At 59.4% G+C, this 17,359-nt stretch overlaps 2 protein-coding genes across 2 annotated transcripts in view; both read right to left on the reverse strand.

The window, feature by feature from the left end:
• CACNA1E (calcium voltage-gated channel subunit alpha1 E) overlaps nt 1-4,081 on the reverse strand; it is a 101,875-nt gene extending 97,794 nt beyond the window's left edge. The window contains exon 1 of the mRNA XM_072041559.1: nt 3,859-4,081. The gene's annotated coding sequence lies outside the window, so the exon portion shown is untranslated. The remainder of the gene's footprint in view (nt 1-3,858) is intronic.
• A 2,685-nt stretch (nt 4,082-6,766) lies between these two features.
• On the reverse strand, nt 6,767-8,237 carry IER5 (immediate early response 5). Its single transcript, XM_027463236.3, has one exon. The coding sequence runs from the start codon at nt 8,102-8,104 to the stop codon at nt 7,355-7,357; it is 750 nt and encodes a 249-aa protein (XP_027319037.3). The 5' UTR covers nt 8,105-8,237; the 3' UTR covers nt 6,767-7,354.
• Nucleotides 8,238-17,359: the final 9,122 nt, after the last annotated feature.

Below are 17,359 nucleotides of genomic sequence, written 5' to 3' on the forward strand. Positions count from 1 at the left end.
CAGCTCTGGCAGCACTCCGAAACGCAGCTCCGTCTCCATCCTGAATAATCACCTTTTATTTGCAGCCTGAGACAGCCGAGTGCTGAAATGCTGCAATTTCCTAACGGGAAATCTGTTTTGTCAGCTCATGGAAGACTAAATTGATGCAACCCAAATCTCCGCCCGCCTCCCCTAAGCACGTGGCCTCCCACCCAGCTCCTGGTCGGGAGGCAGCCTGCAGGCTTCGTGGGGCTCAGGTGCCAGCCAAAACTATTTTTTCCCTGCTCCAGAGACAGCCACAGCCAAAAAAAAAAAAAAAAAAACAGCTTCCCAGTGGCAGAGGAGGTCCTCGCCACGGCACCAGAGGACGTGGCTCACTCCACATCAGAGCTGGCATCGCCCCCAGCTTTACAAAACGTCCAAGTAACCCCAAAAGAGTCTCATTGCAAGGACCAAAGTCAATTTAATCTTCCCAAGTAGGATTTTGGAAGTCCTTAGGGGAAGCAGACACGTAGCAGAAGGCTTTCTGCGCTGGAGGTGTTCCTCCGAGCTGCAGGTAGCTTACAGCAGGAATTCCAGAAAGGGGACGGGATTTATGTTTGTTTGACTTTTTTTTCGAGTGCCTTGGCCCAGAACTCCCTCGGCAGGAGGTGAGGGATAAATCAGCAGCCTCGTGAGCCACGGAGGGGGCTGATTCATCAGAAAGCAACAAGGAGATGCAGCACAGACGAGGAGGAGCGACGGACATCAGGCGCACCCCAAATCCCTCCCTGGGGACCCCGGGAGCACCTGGGGCATGGGGAGGGACAGCAGGAACTGCTGAGAGAGGCGTGAAAGCCTCTGGCACCCGATTTTGGCACGGCCAGGAGAGGCTGGGAAGAGGAGGCACACGGACAGAGCACGAGACCCGGAGCTCAGCACGGGGCTGCCGTCTCCACTGCGGCAGCAAACAAACAGCAGCCCTGAACGCGTGCCCGAGCACAATGAGTTTAGAACAATAGATCCGCTCCCGCGCCTCTTTTTTCAGGTGCAGTGGGTAATTAACCTGCGGGCCTCATCCCCACAAGGCTAATTGAGAGCAAGGACTCGTTGGAGCTGCAAACAGAGCAGCGTTTGTGCGTGGTGAAGCACCTGAGCTGGCCGGGCAGCGGGGACGCATCCCCTCGTGGGCACCCAGCTGAGCCTGCCCGGGGCTCAGCACCCCCACCAAGGGCACGGGCTGCGTGCTGCCTCACCAAAACGGGGGAAAACAAAGGAGATTCAGCACCTCTCGAGAGCTCCAGCAGCTGCACCTGGCGCCGTGAGTCACCCCGAGCAGAGCTGCGAGCAGATGGCACGAGGGGACAGGCCTTGGAGAGGATCACGGTGCCCCTTGCAGCACGCCCACTGCTCTGGGGCGAGGGGAGGCCAAGCCTTGCCCTATTTCCAGCAGCTCTGGCGGTGGAGCAGAGCCTTTTGTTTTACCAGCAGTCATTTTGAGGCCGTTTCCATCCCCCCTGTGGCGCAAGCCAGAGGTCTGCATCCCAAATCAGCCACTGCCAGGGATGGGCAGCTCTCCCCAGCGTCGGAGGGATGCTCCAGCAGGATCCCCAGATACCTGCGTGTGCCAAAAAAGCAACATCAGGAAAACAAAGTAGCTAAAATTGCCCTTTTGGAGCAATTTAGTCCCTGCTCCAGCAGCCTTCTGCTCACTTACAGCTGGGGAGCACAGAGGGAGGGAGGAAAATTGCAAAATGCAGCCCTTTAGTGTTGGAGGTGGGTTTTTTTCCTGGCAGAAAGCTGGTGCTGCTGGCTCTTCTGCCTGGCCACGCAGCGTGGTGCTGGACATCCCCGAGGGCAAGCAGTGGGGCTGCAGGCACGGCCCAGAGCTGCCTTGCTGAGGAGCTCCACGAGCATCCCACAGCTCACCCCTCCTGAGGGCTGCCAGCGTGCAAATCCTCCTTTTGGGGTGGAATTCGCCATGCAAGGTGTGTACCAACCCAAACAATTCCTCTAAGGCTCCTAATCATGAGCTGTGGCAGCAGCAAACGAGGACTGATTATTTTTGAAGCACCCCCTGCAAGGAGCCCCACCGCCTGCCGCCACCCCACTGTGTGCAGCCCCACAGACCTCACTTTGGGGTCCGCAAGCAAGCGATCCACCTGCATCCTCCCCGTGCCACCAGCATCATCCAGGAGGCCTGGGGGGCTCAGCAGCTCTCCCCAGACAGCCCAGGAACCCTCCCTGCGCTGGGTGCCGCCGGCTGCTCCTCGAGACACCGCGTCCCTCGGAGCCGCGGCTCCCCCGGGGTCTGCAGGGCAGGACAGGAGCAGCGAGGAGCCGGCAGCGACAGGCAGCTCTGCAGCTCCAGTAAAGAGGATGAGAGAGTCATTAATTCCCATCAAATCACTCTACGCCCATGAGGTTTTTGTTTTATTACTCTGGAGATGGCAGAGGGTAATTTATTGATCAAAGCAGGAGGTGCTGCTGGAGAAGCCAAATGAACGCCGCGGCTCCACGCTCACGGGGGGGGGGGGAAGGTGGCAGGGGGACCCACAGCAAGCAGGATCCTACACCAAAAAGGGCCGGGAGCTGTGCCCAGAGCAGCCGTGGGGCAGGTTTATGCTTGGGGAGGAATAAGAATAAGAAGCTGGGGAGCTGCTGGTGGTGGGATGTCCCCGTGCAGGAGAGCAGCAGGAGGCTGGAGAAACAGAGCCACCCAACCCGCCCCAGAGGGCAGGGGACACCAGTTCCCCCTCTCCATCCCCAAAACAGCAGAGGAAGGCTCTCAGGCACTCACGCAGCCTCACTGTCAGCACCAAAACCACCCAGTCTTCACCCAAAACTATTTTTCCCAGCCCCCAGACCCCACAGGCACCCCACGTGCCACGGGAAGAGGCAGGCTGGAGAAAAGCAAAGGGCTGGTGCCAAGCGAGCAGAACCACTAAATATTTACACAGCCTGCCATCAGCCCCCGGGCGAGGAGGTGGCAACCGTGCAATTTCAGCACAAGCAGCACAACAATTTTTTTGCGTAGCGAGAAGTGCAGGGAAATTGCTTAACCACAGACCCGAGGCGGGGAATTAAACCCATTCGGGACAAAAAGCGGGGGGACGGAGCGCCTGGGAAGCAGCCTGAGAGCTAGGGTTTGCTCTTCGGGAGGCATCCACAGCCCCACGGCACGCGGGGACCCCTTGCTGCTGCCCTAATGGAAGCGGCATCGAGGGGGGGACCCCAGGAGAGCGAGGAGGGGCAGGAGGCTGCTGGAGGCAGGGCGTAATTTCTCCGCCTGGAAGCGAGCCAGGGCTCGGGGGCTGACAATGGAGCGGTGGCTGCAAGGTGGCCATTAAGTGGGGCCTGGAAAGAAAGCGCAAATAATCCCTTCGGAGATGCTGGCTCGCCGTGCCAGACACTTAAATGCTACCAGAGCCGCGTGGAGGACGCTGCTCTGCAGCCAGTGCCACGGGCACTGTAACCGGCACGGCGCACGGGAAGGTGCCTGGAGCTCGGGGCCACGGCCCCATGCTCCTACTGACACCACGGGCAGCCCAACGAGCCCAAAACCCAGCCCAAGGAGAAAAAAAAAGAGCAAAGCACGGCGAGGCAGGCACAACAGGTGAGCCTGAGATGGGGCGAGGAGCAGCATGGACACACCGACACGGGACAGGAGGGCAGAACTCGCTCCCTGATTTACCCCAAGGGGATTTGGGCTGCTTGCAGCTGAGCAGAGTTTGGGATTATGGCAGCAAAAACCTCAACTCCCACCAAAATAGAGGCCCCCAGAGCCCAGCCCACACAGCCACACGTCCCCAGAACGGGGTTTTGGCGCACCCCCGGGCTGGAGGAGCCCCCCGTACCCCAGGAGCAGGGCACCCCGCATTTTGGGAAGCTGAAGCTTGCCTGATCTCCTCGTCCCAGCCCGAAGCAGGGCAGGAGGTGCTGCTGCAGGTCGGACATCCCGGGGCAGAGCAGAGCAACCTCTCCTCGCACAGCTCAGCCAAAAGAGGGAGGAGGAGCCCTGGGCTGAGCTTAAATACCCCCTGACCCCACAGGGGGCTGGGGCAGCTCCAGGTGGGGGAATTAATCTCCTAACACCTCCTGGGGGGGAGGCAGGGATGTATCCTGCTGCCTGCCCCAGCGAGGAGCCCATTTTGCTGGCATTTATTGCTTGTCCTCACCCCAGAGCCTCTTCTCGGGCAGCTGATTTCCCCACCCGTGCTGCCAGCAGCACAAGAAGCGCCCCAGCTCCCCCCAAAATCACCGGGATGGGCACCAGGGGCTCCCTGGAGCTCTCCCCGGGGTGCGCGCTGGTGGCGTAGCAGGGAGCCGCTGGCTGGCAAGCTACTGCGGGCCTCCACGAGAGGGCTTTGCTGCACCAGGAAAAGGAGGAGGAGGAGGAGGAGGAGGAGGAGGAGGAGGGCTTGCCAAAGCAAACAGGAGGAGAGAAGCCGAGGGCAGAGTCCGGCGGCGGGCAGCACATGGTGCCGGCAACCCCGAGCCCGCAGATGCGCCCTCTGCGGCTTTCCCCCGGCTGAGGTCCCCAAGGAGGGGGCAGATTTGGGGTTTGAGCCTCCTGTGATATTTCTATGGCCAGGTCTTTCCATCCTCCGGGTACTGCTCGGTGCCAGCGGGGGAATATTGTCCCCAGGGGGTTGTTCGTGCTCCTTCCTGCAGCCCCGTACCTGCCTGGCCGCCGCTCCGAGCCCTCCCCTCCCCAATAAATCGCTCTGCTGGAGGAAACCAGAGGCACAAAACCTCAGCCAGAGCCCTTTTTTTCTTTTCTTTTTTTTTTTTTTTCCCCCCTGCTGTTGCAGGCAGCTCTGCGTTTCATTACCGCTCCCCGCGGGGCGGCCAGCCAGCTGGGGGGGGCCCCGCAGGGTGCACGCATCGAGCAGAAATTACAACCAGAAGGGATTTGTTCGCCTTCATCCCCGGATCCCAGTGCTCGCCCGGCCCTCACCCTGCCTCCAGGACCCGCCTTGGCCTGGATTTTCTCTTTTTCTCCCCCCGGCCCTCGCTCGGGTGCCCCCCATGCAGCCGGGAGAGGCCCCAGCAGGCGCGCAGCCCTGAGGCTCTGGCCTCCTTCCCTCCCTCCTTCCCTCCCCGCAGCTCTCCGGATTCCTGAGCGCTGACACAGCCCCGGCAGGATGCTGCAGCACCCAGCCCACACCGCCTGCCCCGGGCAGGGTGGCCCAGGAGGGTCACAGCGGGCCGGGATCGCAGCAGCGCGATGGGATGGATGAATTGAGAGCAGCCCCAGAGTCCCGCAGCCTTTTGGGAGTGGCGCGAGGTTTGTCTGACGAGCGCAGCCCCCAGCAAGCAGAGGCCGGCGAGGCGAGCTGCAGTTCAGGCAGAAAATCCCCAGCTGGGAACAATTGGGGCAGCCGCAGAGCTGCTCCCACCCTCGCCCGGGGCCAGCGCGGCCGCTGCAGCCCTGGGAACGGCCGCCTGCTCCTGGGCACTTGGTCCCCAAGCTCTGGCCACAGGGAGACTTTGTTCCCGGGCGCTGGATTTAAGCCCCGATTCTGGGGTTCTGCTGCTTCCAGCGGGGCACGGCTTCCTTTTAAAACACACGTGTTTTAAAACACACCGGGGGAACACAGCAAGGAGCAGCCCCAAATGCCTGGCTCCTTCGGGGACACCACGCATCGGCGATAAGCGAGGACCCGCTCATTTCAAGAAAAAAACTCAAATTACAAATGACAAATTTCAAGAAAAATCAAGTGGTGATGGTAGAACTTGGGCTTTCCCACGTGGGAACCCCAAGCTTGTCCCTCCACGACATCCCGGCCCAGACAGCTTCTCCCCCACCCTCTGTTTCGTAGCATTTGCAGCTGCCACAGAAACGAGGCATAAAAATTGTGAGGGCACAGAACTGCTCCCATTTCGTCCACAAAAAGAGAAAATGAAGAGCTGAGGGGTTGTGCTCGTCATGGCTCCCCTCCCAGCCCGCTGCCCAGCTCTCCCACCCCAGACAGACCCCGATGTCTGGGAGATAGCCCGGGCTGCATTGCACGGCACAGCTTGGAGGGCACACACGACTCTTCCCTGACTTCGGGAGATGTAATCTGCAGTGGAAGAGTTCATTAATTAGGAGCAGAGAGGCCTCTAGTGAATCTCCCAGCGAGAAGCAGGAAAAAAAGAAAATCCCCCACAATTCAGTCTAATTACAGCGCCCTGGGGCGCTCCCGGCGCTGTGAAGCCCAGGCCAAACTTTTCTCCCCACCCTCCAGAGCAGGAACTTCAACCCAGTTCCAGCTTCACCGATAGCGAGGAAAATAAATAAAAAATAAAGCCCAACATCCCACATCTCCTGCGAGTAGCAGCAAACAGGAGGCACGGAGTATTTTTGGCAGAGCAGTAAGTGGCCAGGAGCGCAGCCTATGTCCGGGAAGCACCAGCTCACACGCCCCCGGACCTTGACCCGGCCACGCTGGGACTGCGCCCAGCCTCGTTTCGGGGCAACCACTTCCCACCCAAACCAAGCCAAAATTAGGGATTTCTGAGCAAAACCTCGAGCGCTACCACAGCTCCATGCCCTGGGATTAATAAACCTACATCAGGAGCACTTCACACTCCCACCGAGCCCCCTTTCCCTGCCCAGAACACCTGGAAGGGCCCCCGCGGCCCCAAAAGAAGTTCCCTTTCTCCCCCCGCTCCCAGAGGAGCTGGACTCCAGCCCTCCCCAAGCCTCTGGCGCGGCAGGGTGGATCCAGCCACAGACATGCAGCAACCACACCCTGCTGCTGCCTGCCCGCGGCCCTCCCCCCGGAGCCAGGCAGGGGCACAAACAGGGACTAAAGGCTCATACAGTCGAAAATATTTAATACGTGTCGTACACGTAGAATTACATTTTTATACAAAACGAGATACATCACCGAGGAATACTGTACAAAACCCCTGCGGGAGCCCCAAGCCTTTATACAACAAAGACCAGGAGTTCCCGAGCCTAACAAACAGGCTCGAGGACTTTCCACCAGAGCATCTGTAAACTTTTTTTTTTTGTTTCTCTCCATAAACACTTTTAAAAAGCACCATGTGATGATAGTTCTGACCTAAGCCTTTCCAAAATAGAGACTTTATTCAATAAACTTAATACTTTCCAAGCTTTAAAAAAAAATATTAAACCGGCGGGAGCGCCCCCAGCGTCGGCGCCGGCCAGGGACGCTCCCCCCGGGGCGCCAGGGAGGGCGGAGGCCCGGCCGGGAAGGGGAATTCCGGGAGGGCAGGGCCGGGGGCGCTCCCAGGGCGGCTGCCGACGGCCGGCTCCCGGCGAAGGGGAAGTGCTGCGGCCCCGCGGGCCTTCCCGTGCGGCCGGGAGGGAGAAGGGGGGTCACCCCCGGGCCCGTCTGTCCTTTTTTTCCCCGCGGAGGGGCGAGTCTGTGCGGCCGGCGCGTCAGAAGGCCACGATGGCCGTGCTCCAGGGGTTGAGGGTCCGCAGCACCGGCTCGTCGCAGCAGATCTGCCCCGGCTCGCTCGCCGCCTCGGCGGGGGTGGTCGCTGCCGTCTCGCCGCCGTCAAGGGGCGGCCGCCGGCGGCCTTTGGGCTCCTTGCTGAGCAGTCCCGAGAAGCTGGAGCCGAAGATGCTGATGAGGCTGGCCACGTTGCCCGTCTCCATGTCCTCCTGCTCGCCCTGCGGCGGCGGTGGGGGCGGCGGGGGCGGCTCCTCCGCCTCCCTCCGGGGCTTCTTCACCGGCGAGCCCGCCTGGCCCCTCTCCGCGGCGCTCCTCTTCCGCGGGCAGTGCGGAGGCGGCGGGGCGCTGGTGCTGGCGGTGGCGCTGGCACAGTCCTGCCGGGAGGCCTCGCGGTTGCCCTCGCCGGCCGCCGAGGCGCAGCAGCAGCAACACCCGCAGCAACAGCGCCGCGGCCGGGGGCCCGGGCAGGCCGCGCCGGGCAGCCTGGGGCCGGCCTCGTCCTGCGGGGGCGGCGGTGACGGCGGCGGCTCCTCGGGGGGCCCGCAGGCGGCGTTGGGGGGCGGCTCGGGCGGGCAGCCCGGCTCGCTGAGGTAAACCTGGCGGGCGCTGCGCAGCACCAGCGACACCAGGAGGTTCTTGTGCAGCTTCAGGCCGCCGCGCTGGCCCCGCGCGCTGTAGATCTTGCCCAGCGAGATGCTGACGATGCGGTGCGCCTCCAGCTTGAACTCCATGGGGGGCAGGGGTGTGGGCCGGGGCCTCCTGGTTCCGGGACCGCTTGGTTCCGGGCCCTCCGCTCCGCGCCGCGTGTCCGCGCTCCGCCCGCTCTCGCCGCCGACTGAGGCGAGCCCCACGCGCGCGGCCGCCTTTTATACCCCCCCCGCCGCGGCCAATCAGGGCGCCCCGCCGGCCGCTCCGACCAATCGGCGGCCGGCCCCCGCGCGCCCGCGCCGGCCAATGGCGAGGCGGGGGAGCGGGTTCGAAAGCTCGCCCCGCGGAGAGGGCCCTTAAAGTGGCAACGCCGGGGGGAGGCTGGGGGTGGGCCCACACCGCCCATAAACCCAGGAGGAGGAGGAGGAGGAAGAAGAAAAAAAGAAAAAAAAAAAAAAAAGAAAAAAAAAGAAGCAGCAGCAGCTGAGTCCAATGTCAAATGGGGACAACCTGCCCTTTGCAAAGCATTCCTCCCCCGCCGGCCCTTGCTGCCACCCAAGGTGCACCCGAGCCCGCAGCAGTTCTGCAGGGGCACAGAGTGGGAATTTGGGCCAGAACGAGCAAAACGTTTCTTGGAAAAATAAAAAATAAAAATAAAAAAAGGAAAGAACAAGCCTTGTTCTGTGCAGAACCAAAGTTTCACTACCGGCCTCGACTGTGTTGTGGTGCTGGAGAAGGAACTGGTGCTGGCTGGGGAGGGGGAAGCGCGCCTTTGGGTGCTTCAAGGAAAATGTACCCAAATTTTGGCCAGGAGCCCAGCAGAACCCTTCCAGGGATGGCTGAGAGCCCCCTGCAGCCCCTCTGCCCGCAGCCAGCCGCTCCGTTTCCCCTATGGATGAGGTTTGGGACCGGAGCAGGCCCCCCCCCCCCCCCCAAGTGAGCCACCACCGCCCGCGATGGAGGCGGCACGGAGAGGCAAGAAGTGAAAGGACGGGCCCAAAATTAGGGAAGTTAAATGTGCCGCCCTGGAGTATCGGTTTCTGTCTGCGGAGTTCCCGGCCGACACGTGACAGCTTGCTGCCACCTCTTGTTTTTTCATGGGGACTCGGCCCCAGAGACCCCAAAACGAGGCAGCCACGGCATCGGCTGATGGGGGCAACGCAGAGGACGAGGGGAGCTGCTGCAGAGCGAAAAAGGGAGGCTGTAATTTTGCTAGGGAAAAAAAAATAATAAAATAAAATAAAATAAAAAAGGAAGGACTTTTCCACTCGGTAACAAAAGCGGTAACAAAAACCAGGCGAAGACTCGGCCGCAGAAACATCAAGACGCGGTTGGCACAGCGGGAGCCTTCCTGCCCCCAAAACCCCAAACGCGTGTTCTCCTCCTGTCGGGAAGCCCCAGACGCTGCTCTGGACGGAGCACAGCAGCCGCCTTTCCCTTCCTGGAGAGGCTGAGGAGCACAGCAGGGCAGCGGAGCAGGGCTTTGCCCTCCCACACCCGGCGTGGGAGGCCAGAGGAACGCGGGCCGCGGCGGTGGGAACCGAGCGCCGCCGTCGCTGTCCTCGGCTTTTCGGACCTGCCCAACCTGCTCCCGCGCCTCCCAGGGCCAGCAACACCCTTGGCCTGAGCCCTCGGGTCAGCCTAACCAGCCGGGGCAGGTCTGGGCTGGGATTTTTGGGGTGGCAGTCACCGCTCCTCGCCCACGGCCGGCGTGGCTGCCTGCCCGCCGGTGCCCGTCCGCGCCACGTCGCGGGCCTGGGAAGCGAGGCCGAGGGTTTGCGTGGCACCCAACGGGATGCTCCGGGACCCCTCAGCTGCTTGCAGGACCCCCGTGTCCTCGGCAGAGGTGGTCCTGGAAAGAATAAATCCACACGTGTCACGCATAATCGGTGAGGGTCCTTCTGATGCCACCGGCCTGACTCGAGAGCAGCGGCTCCCGGCCTCTCCAGGGCCCGAAATGAAGCTGGATATGGGCAGGCAGGACCCGGCACGGGGAGCTGTGCTGAGTAAGAGCTGAGCAACCCGTCCTGCTGCTCGCTGCCTCATCCCCATGATATTTCTCACCCGTGGCCGCAGCCTCCCAGCCTGCGAAAGGCTCCCAGGGGGAGAAAAGCCCTGCCCGACCCCGGCCCTTTGCAAAAAGAAGCGGGGTCAGGGGGCGGCCGCTTTTTTGGGGGGAAAAAATAAAAACGTGGGAGAGGAGCTCTCAGCCAGCCCTTTTAACGCAGGCGGTATTTTGGTGCCGGCTTTTCCCTGCTTTTCCCTCCCAGGCTGATGTCACGCGTTAGGAAATCGGAGGCAGCGTCACATGGCAGCCCCTGAGGTCAGCTCCCGCGCCCGGGGCTGGCTTTGTTGTCCGGCTGTCCGGCCGTTCGGGACGTCTGTCCGGCCGGCAGCCCCCAGCAGGGCACCCACGGGGGTCTCCTGGAGGTGCTGGGTTCCCATGAGAGCAGGCATCACGTCCGTCCACCCGTCCACCCACCCATCCATCCGTCTGTCCATCCGTCCATCCGTTCGTCCCCCATGTCCCCCCCCAGGTCACCGGGGGATAGGAAAAGGAGGCGGAGGAAAGGGTGTGACGAGCCAGAGGCGCTCTAATCTCCGCCTGGGATCTGGAAGGGGCTTTGGCAAACAATTAACAATCTCCTCCGGCTCAGCTGCCCCGTTCCTGAAATAGCCGGGGCCGGGGGAGGCGGCGAGGGCTGCCAGACAAAGGTGGCCCCCGGCCGCGAGGAGGAAACCCGGGGGGCCGAGCAGCGGGGAGCCCACGGCCCCACCTGGAAAGGCAAACAATGCGAGATAAAAGAAGCTCGGGACAGGAAACAGCTTGTGGTACAAATAATAATTGCAGCGGGCCGCGCGCGCCGCCGGTTTATTTTTTATTATTTTTTTTTTTTATAGGCGTTGAAATCTGCCTTCGACATCAGCGCCAGGGGACGGGAGCGCTGCTGGGAGGCCTCCCGAAAGCCCCAGCAGCGTGGGCCGGGTGGTTTTTTGCTGTCTGAGAAGGCAGAAAGCCCTCGGAAACGGGGTGGGCGAGGGTGCTGAACGCCTGCTTGGCGGTGGGAGGCCAGCCTCGGGTCGCCCCGGCCATCTGGTGCGCAGCGTGGCCTCGCCGACCGGCAGGGCTGCGGATGTGGTTGCCCAGATCCTGTTTCCACAGCGGCGCCGGCCCTCCGGCAGCCAGCCCCACGGCTTGTCACCAAATGTGCGCTGGGGCCCCGGGGAGCCAGCTGCAGCCAGGAGATGGAAAAACCTCAGGGCGAGACCGCCGGTGGGAGCCGGGTCTGCTCCTGGAGGCACGGGGTGAGGCTGCTCATCCCTTCGCTGGACTGTCCCTGTGCTATTTCATCACATCGTCCCCTCTTCTTTTTGGTTCAGGATGGGATTTGTGGGACAGGCTCTTGCTGGGGTAAAGATAGGAATGGGATGCTCTCTCACCAGCAGTGGGGCTGGGATAAAAGCCTTCAGGCAGAGAGCTTCCCCGAGTGAAAACGGACCCTAAGGGCAACTAAACCCCTCAGCAGACCCAGGCTCATCCCCCAGGGGCTGCTGTCAGAAGCCTACAAGGACACGGAGGAGCATTTCCAAATGGATTCATGCACAGCCCCAGCCCGAGTTCACTTCTAAATATCTGAAACCATTTGTGTCAGACCCCCGCAGGGTGCAGGAGGAGGGAGAGGCTTGTTTGGGGTTGCTTTCCACCCCCAAAAAATCGATGATTCACGCGGATGCAGCCTCAGCCTCCCGCGGTCGGATGGCAGCAGCTGATCCCCCAGGGTTCCCAACCGTCCCGGTTTATCCCTGTTTGAAGATAAGGTCGGAAGAGCTCGGAAACACCCCAAAACACAGCGAGGAGCACTAACCGCTACGCACCGCCGGGTGAAAACCAAACACAACACAGAAGCGAAACGACGAAATCAATACAAACGTGAGGCTGAAGGGGAGGAAGCGGCTCCCCCAGCTCCTGAGAGCGCCGACGTACCTGCTCTGCAAACCACAGCACAGCGTGTTCGTGCCGCGCAGCAGGGTGCTAGAAAGCAAAGGGTTTTTCCGGGGTTAAAAACCCCCTTCCCATCAGCAGAGATGAGAGCGCCGATACCCCAGACGGGCAGCACTCCCTCCTACGCATCTTTTTCTCGCAGTGACCTGGGATTTCCCCCTTCCCCCCCTGCACAAATGATTTAACATTTTCCCTTTCCTCTCCTCTCCTCAAGACCCGTGACCTGGACCCCTTGACCATCAGAAATCCTGCTGCTACTCCTAGGGCAACCTCTCCAAACACAAAAAGGGGAAAAGCAATAAAAATAAAAGAGCCCCACACCCAGCTATCAGCTTCTTCAGGCAGCCGTTTCCCTTGGAAAAACGTGGCCCCACATCTTCCACTGTTTTATGAAATTGGCTTTGGTTTCCTGGGGAAAGAACGCATTTATTTGTCCGGGGTTTCCTATCAGACAACCCTTCTATTGTAGTCCACCTTCCTGTACTTTTTTTCCTCTCTGATACGGCCACGGCGGGCCCCGTGCCATTTCCAAAGAAGTGCAGAGGACCGTGGCCCGTGGCTCTCGCTAACGCAGCGAGGCAGATGGAGGGATTCTCCGGGGAATAACCAGGGCCACGCTGGGATGCGGGTTACAGACAGCCCTTCGGCTTCCCCTGCTTCCAGCTCGCCAAAAGCATCGCCGGAGCAACTCACTCTGCTGCCTCACCTCAAGGGATGCGCTCCCTCCTTGCCAAGCACAAAGCAGCCTCGGCAGTGTTCACCCGGCACAGGGTTAAAAAAAAATAATCACACGTTAATTGTGCAAACTCCACACAGAGGCGAGCGAAGTCACAGCTGAGCACACTGCGGGGCAGACTGCCTGCCCGAAGGAGTCGCAGCCTAATTATTTCTTTCCTCTCCCTGCGCCTCAATGTCACCTTCCTTTTAGCTGGCGGGCGAGTGCCGGCTGCAGCCCCGTGCACATCCCGGAGCACAGATGTGGCCTCTCTTCCTCTGCTTCCCGTTGGGGCGCGATGGGGAAGGCTGCACAAAGCCAGGCAGCTGTTCTCCTGCGCCTGCTCCAGCTCCAGGCTAACAAAAGGGGGGTCTGGTGTCGGCGGGACTGGCTGGCAGAAGACGCCAGGCTTAGTTAGAGTCCAAAGGCACGGGGACTTCCATGCCCTCAGAGCTGACTCTGGCGGGGCCTGAGGTCAGGGAGAGCAGCCTCAGGACAAAAATCATCCTCCACGGACATGGGGATAAGCAGGAATGGTTCAGGGTGAGGCTGCCAGAGGAAAATTCCTTCTCATTTCCCCCCAGGATGGGTTCACTGGGTGTGCACATGGGTGCCCCACACCTCCCGTTTCACATCACCCACCACAGCAGCACAGCTCCCATCCTTAACCGGAGTCAGCCCGGCCTCCTGTCACCAATCTACAAGGTAACGAGGGCTCTGGCAACCTCGTTACTCAAGGAACTTAATCACTTTTTAGCTTGAGACAAGCCCTCAGCACCACTGGCATCCTGCGGGAGGGAGTTCCAGGGGTTTGCCCTGCAAAAAAAGCAATGCTGCCTTTGCTCAATTGCATTTCTCATTTTCCTCTTCATTAAATAACCGTTTATTCAGGCACTGTGAAGAGGAAAATTAATCTTCTGCCAAACAATACTTCTTCCGAAGAGTCATCCTGAATCCTCCGTGAATTACCACCTTGCTGCTGCTCATTTACTCCATACCTAATGGCATTGTGGACATTTTTGCCCGGTTGCCCAATCAGTCTCTGCACAGACAGACCTTTCACTGTTAGGCACCCATGCGAGGGTGAGGCTATGGCACAAAACCAGCTTTTGCTGAACAGAGGGCACACGAGGGACAGCAACAGGAGGAAGGCTGTGACCACAAGGAGAGCTGCGGTCAGGCTCCACTCCTTCCCAGAGAGCCGAAAATCCAGCTGCAAGCCCATGGGAACCCACTCCATCAGCTCTGCCTCACCTCACCCCTTGCAGACGCATTTCTTGATGCCCCTGAGACCTTCAGTGCCGCACGAGGACCATGTCTTGTGCCCTCAGAAGGCAGAAACCCCTCTGAATTACTGACATCTCCCTGCTGTCTCCTTAACCCATGTGCAGCCCAGTGCCTTCCAGCTTCTGCCTCTCGCTGGCCCTGCGTGTGCGCCTGGGAGCCTCCAGCACCCGAGGCTTCTTCTCAGCAAGAAACTGTCACCTTCTGGGACATTTTTTCTTTTAATACCTCAGTCGCCGATGACACACGACCGCACCTTTCGGGCCTTGTGTCGTCTGCCTCCTTTTCACTTCACAGTTCAGTCACCACAGGTTTCTAAAAACAACACGACACCTAATGCTTGGCCACAGACTAGTGTTTCACGTCAAGTTACCACAGGCTTAAGCCTCTTCTCACAACCACCATTGAAAATCTTCAACAACTTTGACTAAAAATGCAAATGAGGAGATAAAAAAAAAAAAGAAGAAAGAAAACACAGAAGCATCTGAAACCCATTTGTGCTTTATTGCTTCTTCCTCTAGCTGTAAAACCTTGTCTGTGGGGGTAAAAAAAAACACCATGCACCTATACTTTTGCAAATTCAGATTCAAACCAATGCAGCTTTTTCCCCAGAAGAAAAAAAAATCTCTTCCACGTCAAATGCATATTGTTAACGCCAGGCTACCAGCTAGCACGGGATCACACACACACACGCACAGCCCTGTGCGTGTACAGACACGCCACAAGAATTTTCCCGATAAAACTTTCGGTGAACCCAGTTCTTCTCTGCAGACAGTTGGGATTTTGACGAGCTGGCACTTCTTGCCGCAGAAGCGTTTAATCAGATCTTTCCTGACCAGTTCTGCAGCTGTGTGCCACTTGCTGTGTGCTCCTCTCCAGCGAGGAATCAGCCGAGCACGAGGAAAGCTACCGAAAAGCTCCCCAATGCTTCCCAGACAGAAATCGGAGCTTCTCATGAGCAACAGCAAAAATGTGCCCATTCTGAAAAAAGACAGCAGTGCAGTTGGAGCGGCTTTCATGTGAAAGACCCAAATAATTTGCTAAATCATGTAAATTAATTTCCAGTGTCAAAGGCTGCTTTTTTTCTTCCTGTAAAGTCTGCAGCTTCCCTACGTTTCAGTAGTGCCTCCTTATTTTCAGCCTTTGGCAGCTCTGCAAAGCTTTAGACATTTTCACAGACCAGTAAGAACCATTATCTATGAAGTGAGTGTGTAAAGGGTTCCTAAAATCTATGAAAGGACTTCTGAAACTCTTTGCTAGTAATCTTCAGAGGTTTTCCCCTGTTTCATTCACAGCCTGGAGAAGATTTCACGGGATGAGAGCGAGTTGAAGCGCACAGCTGGTGTGCACCAAAGCAAAAGCGCTGTAAATTGCCCCCGCTAGCCTTCCACAAGTGTTTGAGCAAATCTAACCCTGATAACCCTCGGTGCCCTGCTCAGCACACACCACGCCTTGAAGCACACGAGCAGACCACCTACGTAACCACCACAACCAAAGCCGAGAGCGAAAAGCGACTCCCTGGGAGGCTCCGACATGCTCCGGCTGCCTCCGAGGGGTTTCGCTGCTCAGGGCACACGTTCAGGCACGAGGGGGATGTCTCTGCCGTGGCATCCTGTGCCTCCAGAAGTGGTTAGCACACAACATGATGAGAAACACGGCCTCTGCTGGGACATCTTCCACAGGAGGAACCCAGAATTGCCGACCAGCCCCAGGCTGACCCACGCTCCCCTCTCCTTGCTGTTTTTCCTCCTGTGCCCAGGCAAAAAGGCCCAAATGGCTGGAGCAGGAGGTGAGGGCTGCAGCACAGCATGGGGAATTATGGCAATGGGTTTTTTTTTTAGTGGCAGCATGATGACTACAGCAAGGGAAGGCAGAAACGAGTCCTGAAAACAGAGAAGCTTTGGCAGCTGGGCAGGGGGAAGGCAGGAGCTCGGAGGAGCATGAAGCACAGGTGGAAATCACAGGCTGATCATGGGGCCCTGCGGAGCACGAGGTCTTTGTGGGACAGGGACAGACCTAACTGGCTCAGCATCTCCTTGGGGAAGCCCCTGCTCAGTGCAGGACTCATTTGCTCATTTGTCACGGCACGTTTGCCGGCGTGGGAAAGGAGCCGTGCAAGGCGCAGCGAGGACCAAGGCAGGCCCTAAAGCCACCCCGCGTTGCACCACACCTGACAAGCCGCCTTTTCCCAGGCGTGGGGCTGGCCAGGGCAGGAGGCAGCTTTCTTCCCTTGCTCCACAAGCTGCAGAAACCAGTTTTACATGCGTCGCGGCCTCCCCACCCCACAGTCATGAGTAAGCGTGCTGCGGTTGCAAAAGCGACCTCCCCGGTTCCCATGCTGAGGAGGCATCTCTGCAAATGGGTTCGGAGCCTGCCCCGTAAGCAAAGCAGCGCTGCCTTTGCTAGGGGGGCTGGACCGCGGCCACGTTAGGAAGGAGCAGGTAGGGGCATGCCCTTTGGTCAACGGGGCCAAGATTTGGGGGATTGCTGCTGCCTCTAGAGCCACCATCAGGGCCAAGATTTGGGGGATTACTGCTGCTTCAAGAGCCACCATGAGGGCCAAGATCTGGGGGATTGCTGCCTCCTCAAGACCCACTGTTGTGGCCAAGATTTGGGGGACTGCTGGGACTCCTCAAGAGTCCCACAGGGGCCAAGATTTGGGGGATTGCTGCTGCTTCAAGAGCCACCATGAGGACCAAGATCTGGGGGATTGCTGCTTCCTCAAGACCCACCACTGTGGCCAAGATTTGGGGGATTGCTGCTGCCTCAGGAACCACCATTGCAGCCAAGATTTGGGGGATTGGTGCTGCCTCTAATGCCACCATGAGGGCCAAGATCTGGGGGATTGCTGCCTCCTCAAGACTCACCACTGGGGCAAAGATTTGGGGGACTGCTGCTGCCTCCTCAAGAGCCCCACTGGGGCCAAGATTTGGGGGACTGCTGCTGCCTCTTCAAGAGCTACCATTAGATCCATGATTTGAGGGACTGCTGCTGCTTCAAGAGCTACCATCGGGGCCAAGATCTGGGGGAATGATGCTGCCTCAGGACCCACCATTGTGGCCAAGATTTGGGGGATTGCTGCTGCTTCAAGAGCAACCATCGGGACCAAGATCTAGGGGGTTTGCTGCTGCCTATCCCATGGGACTGATGTTCCTCCTCTGCCAGCTTTTCCAAGCCCAGGGCTACCAGTACCCATAGCGGGGAGCCCCACGGTGGAGAGAGCAGGACTGAAGGAACAGCGAGGGGCTGGGGATGGAGGAACCCCGGGAGCTGCCCCCGGTGCTCCCCCAACCCCATACCACAGCAGCACCGCGGGGCACCCTCCCACCTCCCCAT

Source organism: Anas platyrhynchos, chromosome 8 (genome assembly GCF_047663525.1).
Source record: "Anas platyrhynchos isolate ZD024472 breed Pekin duck chromosome 8, IASCAAS_PekinDuck_T2T, whole genome shotgun sequence".
NCBI classification, from domain to species: domain Eukaryota; kingdom Metazoa; phylum Chordata; class Aves; order Anseriformes; family Anatidae; genus Anas; species Anas platyrhynchos.

What these genes read in the sequence shown, in the direction of transcription:
- IER5 (XM_027463236.3), bottom strand. Translation starts at nt 8,104, where the DNA reads ATGGAGTTCAAGCTGGAGGCGCACCGCATCGTCAGCATCTCGCTGGGC.